This window comes from Argiope bruennichi, chromosome 8, assembly GCF_947563725.1.
Source record: "Argiope bruennichi chromosome 8, qqArgBrue1.1, whole genome shotgun sequence".
Classification (NCBI taxonomy): Eukaryota; Metazoa; Arthropoda; class Arachnida; order Araneae; family Araneidae; genus Argiope; species Argiope bruennichi.
The window spans coordinates 34,752,578-34,761,695 of NC_079158.1; the positions used below are offsets into that span (position 1 = coordinate 34,752,578).

A 9,118-nucleotide genomic window follows, 5' to 3' on the forward strand; every position below is an offset into this window, starting at 1 on the left:
AATGCATCTTTCCATATCGTCGAATGAAATTGATGTCTGTTTTATGTCATTGTATAGCGAGCTCAGAGAATGTGTTTGTTTTATGCTATTATGAGCTAATAGACAATAAATATAAATTTAACAGAACTTCGATTTATTCACGAATCGGAACATTAATTAAATTTGAATTTAAATTAAATTTATAAATATTGCTGCGAATGCTTCAAATTTTAAAAATTTTAATATATATAATTTTCAGCGGCAAAAGAAAAACGAATGTATAAAAACATCTGGCCGCCGGTAAAATTGTGTTCTTACATAAAATCACAGTTTGTTCTCATACAAAAATAATTCTATCCGTATGTGAAAATAACTGTAGATAAAAAAAAATTATATAATTTTTAAGCGAGATATAGTTTTTTTTTTAAATGAAACGACTGAAAATAGTGCAGGAGTTGATCATAACTCATTTATCTTATCAAATCTTTTATAAACAGCACATGATGAGAATTTGATGAAGTAGCTTAATTTAAAATTTCGAATATTTTTAAATTTTTAACGGTATTGCACTTTTCAACAATATTATTAACATCGCAAATGATCCACGTTGACAATGCGTGCGAGATCTAGCCGATTTCAAAATTTTTGATTGCAAATACAATTATAATGCGAAAAATTGGATATTAGGAGGTCTTTATTTCTTTATTGTTTTTCATTTTGCACCCAATGCAATAATAACAATATAAATACATCTAATTTTTTAATGATCATTAAGTTATTTTATATTGTGCGTCTTAACAAATTTCTTTTTATGAAATAAAGTGTTTTCTTAAATTCTTCTTTAAAACTATGCTACCAAGACATAAATTGTCTTATTATACGATCATGCAGTGCCGGAAAAGACGCCGTAAAAATGCGTTACTTTATCAACCTGAAATTAATTCATGCTTATTAATTTTAATTTTTGTCAGAGAAAAGCTTAAATTAAAATTACTATTATTGAAATGGATAATTTGAGATTTTTAGCAACAAAGACTGTCATCTCCTAATGCCAAAGAAAAAACTTAAAACTGCGGGGAAAACTAATTTTATATATAAATATTATTTTGACACTATCTTAAAACTTAAAAAATTAGTTTAAAATAATGACATCTATTTCATTACCGCATAATAGTTATCTGGTTTTTAATCAATGTTTTCAAAATTAATTTGAATATAATAACATAATTTTTATCGGTATCATTTTTATATGACTATAAACTGTACAATTCACAGGACGATATCTAAGTATATGAATTTTTAAGAACAAATAGACGCAGGCGAAGCCACGGGTATAACGACTAGTAAACTATAGATAATTATATTATATAGTCTTAACTGTAGTAATTATGTGTGTAATATTATATGAACTTAATAGGGAGAATTCTGGAACATATCATACTCGTTACACCATTACTTTACCATTACGTTTTAGTATTTTGACAATCAGCTTCTAATCAAATTCGCGAATCATTTTTTTTCTTTTAAATTAATGGAAATTGAAAATGAAACCAGTGAATTATATATTAGGAAATTTTGACAAAAAACAAACATAATTTTTGTTTTCAATTAGTTATTTTTGAAGAAGAATATTAAATGCATTGTTATAAGCAAGTAATTTGAGAAAAGGAAATAGAATAATTAATAATTTAATGAAATATAATCCTTTATATATCATAAAAAGCATTATCTTTTCACAAATACTGGTTACTGGGTTTTATAAAAATATCTGTTGAACCCGAGTTACACAGAACATTATATTATAATCTGATTTTTAACTGATGAATGTTCTTAAAAAATAAAACTAAACTAAAAAATAATAGAATTTTATTATTAATAATAATTATTTAAAGAGGGCTTTGAATTAATAATAATAATTCTAAAAATAATATCTAAAATAAAAATAATTGTTCTAAAAATGGTATTTCAATTAAAAAAGAATAATTTCTTTAAAAAAATGATATATTCTGAATAATAGATTTAAATAAATTTTATCAGTAAACCTAATACCCGAAAAAGAAAAAAATTTAAAATAAATTTCGGTGACAAAAGTTATTATAAAAAAATATCTTGGTTAAAATAATAAAATATTTCCCAACATTTTAAAAATGATTGAAAAAAATCACTTACCATGGCATAATGACAAATGACGATGCTTCCAGACCGAAGATCACTAAAACCGCTGCAACTTCTCATTGCCATTTTGTAATATATTATAAAATTCTTCTTAAGATTTCAAAGTAAAAGGCACATAAATATATGGCAAATAGTCTATAATCAAGTTCATAATTCTTCCTTGAAATCGAATTCTTGTTGAAAGTATTGTTAATAACTACTGCGAAGAGTTATACGAACAATTTGAAAACTTTTTTGACGATAAAATAGCAGACGATTTTTAATAACCTAAATTTTTAAATTAATGTAGCTTAGCAAATAGCTCACGATTTTGACAAATGTTTATTACTTTGCTCTTTAGATGGCAGTTCAATTCTTCGAGCAGTGGCTTCGATATCTTCACTTCACATTATTCCAAGAAAAACACAAAAATATATAAAAGAAAAGCTCGATGAAAACATCAAAGTCCAACTATTATTGTTTTATTGAAACAAAACTCACGATTTTAATAAATCATTATCATGTAAAGCACGAATCGTTTCTTTTTTCTAAGATCAGCAATCCAAAAATTTCAATCTCATCATTGATACGGAATTAAACAGGAATTAATATTCCAGATTAGATTTAGTTAAGGAGGCTTTTGCGTACCGCAACAGGTAGTCGACTGATCCATCATCTCAACCGAAGATAAGTCGAGTGTGTTATGTTTCCGGATTCGTCAGACATGTGCCCGAGCAAGGTAAGTGGTTCACGAAGCCAAACTCTACGCTTCAATGAAGAATAAATCACGCCAAACGGCGGTCAGCCGATCTCAGATCTCGCCAAATGTCTTCTCAGAAAGTGTGCTTTCGAATGGTATAAAATTAAAGGAGAAACAATATGTTAGTAAAATTTCATTTGAGAAAACATGGCGTTAATTTTTGTTTGATCTTCAAGAACCAAATTTCCATTTCATTTCTTGGAATATTTAGTATTGTGCCCTTTATGATAAATTTTTAAATTCAAAATAATTAGGAAAACCAAAGAACCAGTCCCGCAAATACTAACCACAACATCGATTTCGTCATTCATTTCATTGACTCTAAATACGTCATGAATTCCGACCCCCTGCATTTTATTTTGAGAGGTGCATCAAAAATCAGCTGAATCAATTTCACCATTTTGTAAATATAAGAAGTCAATCGTGGTGTTACACACACAACCACATATACATTTTATATACTGAGCAATTATAATTTAAAACAATACTTTCTTTTGTTGAAATAATATGTAGTTTATTAAGTTCATGGCCTTTAGATATGCTATCATCTTGAGTCTGTGCCCTTCCATCCCCTATTATCATGAGAAATCTAAAAAGCATTCATTCATTTTAAATTCTCTGAAATATGGAAAAAAACCACGTCAGAATACCTTAGTCAAAATATATATAATGAATCCAAATTTTATTTCATTTGAAATTTTTTGCAGCTTAGGTATGTCACCATGGTTGCATACCCCACTCCTAATTTTTTTTTCTAGAGACATTCTAAAATAAAAACTGAGCAAAGCCTCCAACCTCAACACCTGCAGCAATTTCGCCAAGTTCATTCGCCAATGAACTTGGCGCATAGGCGACATTTGGCGATGAACAATGGCGCGCATAGCTAACCAATCAAATAAAGTTTATTGCACAAGTGTAATTCAAAATAGTTCATTTTTTGTTGTGATAAAATATAATTCAAAGTTAGATGGCATTACTAAATGAATGCTATTAATTTGGTTCGCGTACAAGAGGTCACCGTAGCGACTAGTAATTAATAAAACTGTAATTTTTATTTTCTGCATATTTATATAGGGTTTTTTTTTAGGTTAACCGAATATTTTTTTCACTGCTGCATCATATTTTATTTGAAATTGTTACATTGCAAATTTCATTGTTTGACGTACCTACGTCTAAATCAATCTAGAACGCGAATATAAATATATGTTCGTATTATATATATCAAGAAAATTATGAAAAAAATAATAATTCATTCAGCTCTAAAACTTCTTTTTGTTTGAAATAGAAAATATCTTTTCTATTATTCTTTCTTATAGAAAATAGATGTTCTATAAGAAAATCTATTTTAAATATGTTCTAGATCAAATTCTAGGTAAATATTTCCTGATTTTTTATAATGAACTAATTGATGTAAATGGCGTTTCTCATTTATATGAGGATTAAAATCTTTTCATATTTAATATTTTTAATGTAGAAACTAATTATGTATAAAATATTATAATGTCCAACTCTTTTTTCAAGAAATATGTATTGAAATAAAAGAGAAATATATAAAAATAGTGGTAGAGTTGTTTTAAGTCTTAATATTACCCAGCAAAAGATTACCTATAAATTTCCTTATTTCCTAATTTTCTTTATAAAATTTTTTGAAGAATTCACAACAATTAAATGAAAATTTGCTCAAAAATGAAATCGGCATCGTTGGAAAAGTAATATTTTTAATTTTAAGATATTATAACATTTTTTCGGAAAAATTTTCTCTAAAATTTGTATGGGGGGGGGGAATGCAAAATACCAGCTTATTTCTCATAGCTTGAAGCGGCTCATTAAAATAAAACAGAAATTTAAAAAATTAGTGATCGAGTAATTCAAAATTAATATTAATTTTAAAGTGCTTAATTTTTAAATAATAACAATTGAAAGATATATTGTGCAGAAATGAAAATGATATCACTGAAATGTCAAAATTTTGAATTTTAAGATGGTTTAAAAATATTTTTCTGGAATAATTTCCCCTGAATTGACTGTGGAAAAGATTGTTTTTAATTTTTAATTAATTCAATATTTAAAATTAATTTTGGAACTTGAATTTCAAAGTATTCTTCTTAATAAATGAGAACTCAAAATCTTATTGAATTCAACCTTGTTATTTAGGATATGTAGAACATACATATAAACACAGACATATATACATATATAGCAACAGTGATATTTATTTATAATAAGATTTCAGTGCATCAAACTTATTTAATTTTTTTGCATCAGATCTGAATGCTTGCATTCTGAATAAACAAGATATTGCAAAAATGATTAAAAAATAAGCTCTTTGACACCAAATTCTGCTTTGTAACTAATACATTGTTATTTATGTAGTCTGTCTGGCACAAAAATCTCAAGCTATAAACGGCGCACGCATCATTTACCTTGGAAAAAGAATTATTAACATCTCAAAAAATATTATCACTCAGTTATTAACTATTCTTAGTCTTAGTAGGAAATGAAAATGACAATACCGCTATTCCATCTCCGTCAACTCATTAGAAATAGTGCATTACACATTTCTATATAACAATAAATATGACGCCGTCTTTATTTTTGTGCTAGTTCTCATGAAACAAAGAGGATAATTAGCAGACGGTAACTGAAGTGTTATTTCCGACCTCAGAGTGTCTGCTTTCAGCGAACCGTATAATATCTTGTCATTATCACGTGACGAATTCCAAAACTAAGTGACATGTAACAATATTGATGAACATTGAATCACATTTTTATCTTAAAATAGCTAGATAATCAGTAGTTTAGTTTTTAAAGATGCCAATTCAGTTTTGGCTTCGATACGCCAATGAAGTAGAAAAAGGTGAGTGACTTTGTTTTGCATACAAATTACATTGTAGCAGTTCATTGTTTAACAGCAACAAAATTGAGAATTTCTGACTCATTAACTGTTTATTTAACTGTATATTTGCTACTTTACTGGTGTTTTTCTGAAATTCAAATAAATATTTTGTTATAGTTAAGATCAGAGGTGGGTATTAAGTCGAATGCGATAGACAGATGGACTACTAAGTCGAATGCGATAGACCGGTGGACTACTAAGTCGAATGCGATAGACCGATGGACTACTAAGTCGAATGCGATAGACCGGTGGACTACTAAGTCATTTTGAGGTGACAGCCTTTACTAAGACCTAAGGCGCTCATACTAAAAGAAATTAATTGTTACATTCACATACTAACCATTTGGCAATGATGATGAGGAAGAAATGACTGACAATATAAATTATATATTCTCTTTATTTCTTGAGGAAAACAAAATTATTCTTCAAAATGACAATTTTTAAGACACGTAGTTCAGAACCTAAGTATAACTTTTGGAATCTAATAGACGAAGTAAAATATCCTAATTTAAAAAAAAGTTGCACATCATTTAACATTGTCCTTTGACTCCACCTACCTGTGTGAATCTTCATTTTCAAAGATGAATATATTTAAGACAACATATCGTTCCCATCTCACAGGCAATCACTTAAAATCTAGTGCAAGATAAGCAGTTAGTAATTGTATATCGAGATATTCAAAAGCAGCATGCATACTAAGTCTTCTACTAACCATAACTACTAGAGCTAACTTTAGATGAAAATAATTTATTTTTAATGTATTTTGAGTTGTTTGATATTAAATGCATCATTTGATATTCTTATACTCGTAGCTATTATTATTATGTTTGTATTTATGTAGGTAAATACATTTTCCGCATTTATTATTAAGTTGTAATAAATGTTGTAGACCATTTTTAGCTCACCACCCTTACATCACTGGGTGGATCGCAACACTTTGAAAAAATCAGAAGTAGTCCGTACCTTGGAAAAGTTTATCCACCCTTGATGATGATGTCGTGTCCACGTTACCACGGAAAGGGGGTGCAGTAGCTTCTGAGGGTAAAGACCCCTGAGCACCCGAGGGCAGAAGTCTGACTTCTAACTCATATGAAGATGAAACACACATATTCACTGGCACAACCCCTTTATACAGAGGGAGGGGCACATTCACACACCTCACAGATAGAACACAGTAACAACCATGCCCGAACCGGGACTCGAACCTAGGACACCCAGGTCATGGGAAAGACGCGCTACCCCTATGGCAGGACGCCGGCCTATCCACCCTTGGTTAAGATAATAGGGAATTCAATTTTCTAAAAAAAAAGTTAATCCCTTATTATGAATTAGATTTTAAAAGATTAATTTCTACATTTTATATAGAGATCATGAATATCTTAGCTCCATAGCATAAAATAAGCATTTTGATATAATGTTATGCTAACTTCTAATACTAATTGCAGTTAAAAATACAGCAAGATAAAGTTCATTCGAAGATCAAATACGGACAGCATGTGGTATATCTAATCCGACCTCTGATAAACCGATGTTTCCTGAAGGGTTAATGGGAAGCATTAAAGGAGAAAAAAGAAATCACTGCATGTGATTTGTTTTTCATATTCATAGATTTTAGTGACCTTGACAGAATGCAAACAAAAAAATTTCGAACTATTTTTTGTAATATTTATTACATAAAATATAATTTTGGTATAATTTGGTACATTTTTGTAAAATTCTGTGCAATAAATATTGCTGCTCCAATTATAATGTATTTTGTAATGAATTTTGATAGACACTTGGTCTAGAGTTAGAATAGAACCTATTCTATTCTACTTACAGTCAAATTCCCCAGGAAGTGGTTTTGTATTTAGAAGAGCAAAAATTAAGAAGATGTCAATATGACGAGTTTAATAATAGCGCTTATAAAAAATTCTGTTCATGCAAAAGAAATTTATAAGGTACATAGATTACAAGTTCATAATTACAATTCATTCTTTAACTTATCAAAACCGATCCACTTCTAATCCAGATTATAAGAGATTATTTTTAAAGTAATAATCTATTTTGGAAAAATGCTGAATAAGCTGTTTTTATACAAAGCATTATGAAAACAATTATCTAAGCGTATACTTTGGAATTGTCTGAGAATTGGATAGGATTTGTTTATTAGATCTTATCTGTTCCTATTAAAATTTTGTTCGCAAAAGACGATTCAACCAAAATCTGAACGAATTATAATAAATCCATTGCTTATATGGTTTTGTTGTGATTTTCAAATATTCGAATTGTTGAAATTCAACTACGAAAAAAACAATTAAATCTATTTACCTCCAAACTATTGGAAATCTATTTTTTTAAAAATAATTACTCGATTTATTAAAGCTCAATAATCTTTCTTCTATATTCATAAAGCTTTAAATAATTTTTTTAGAAAATATTTCATCCGAAATTAATTAGTTTTCTTTGTTGTTTATCTTAGATAACATTCACCATTTGGTGTTTCTTATTTATAATTAATATTAAATGATTGGAAATGATTTAATCCAAATAATTGGAAATTTATTAAATAAGAAATAATTACTAGATTTATTAAAATTCACTAACCGTTCTTCAATATTCATAAAGCGTTATTTTTTTTATTTCAGAAAACATTATTTCTACCTAAAACTTATTAGTTTTCTTCGCTGTTTAATTTCATAAAACGTTCGCTATTTTGTCTCTCTTATTTATAAATAATATTTTTTTTATTTTTGTTCATTACCAATATTCTAACATTTGAATATTTTACTGACAACAAATCAGCTTAAACTTAACCTCTCAGTCATCTGCTATTGAGAAAAACATGACTTTGACGGTTTATCTGACAAATGAATTTTTATTATTATTATTTTCAAGGAAAAAAGACAGGTTTTAGGCATACAAAATTTTTTTCCATAACATGATAAGCTTGAAGTGTTCCATCAGACTTAAGATCATTGTTTATGAAGAGGTAAAGGTCATAACGGATGAAATGAAAGTTTAAACCTGCCTTAGTGCCAAACATCGCCTGACTTAAAGCAACTTATTTTTAGTGAATTTTAATTTAGAATTTTTCGGGGATTATTTTATATGCAAGTTGAAATGTGATAAACGATTATGAAAAAGCAAACTGTTTTATGTTTGTCATCGAAAACATCTGTTTTTGTTCCTATTTGTGATTAAATATTTGTATCATAACAAATCAGACAGGCGAACCTTACTGAAAAAGGGTAGATATTAAATATAGAAATACACTAGATTCTGCATGTTTGAATTATATGTAATTTATGCATCGAATTACAGGGTCTTTCATAATTTAATTTTAGCTT

At 28.1% G+C, this 9,118-nt stretch overlaps 1 protein-coding gene across 1 annotated transcript in view; it reads right to left on the reverse strand.

Annotated features, from left to right (window-relative positions):
* The window catches only part of LOC129981116 (uncharacterized), a 61,034-nt gene extending 58,189 nt beyond the window's left edge, over positions 1 to 2,845 (reverse strand). Inside the window, exon 1 of the mRNA XM_056091794.1 lies at positions 2,149 to 2,845. Coding sequence (XP_055947769.1) covers positions 2,149 to 2,220 — 72 coding nt within the window. The 5' untranslated portion in view covers positions 2,221 to 2,845. The remainder of the gene's footprint in view (positions 1 to 2,148) is intronic.
* Positions 2,846 to 9,118: the final 6,273 nt, after the last annotated feature.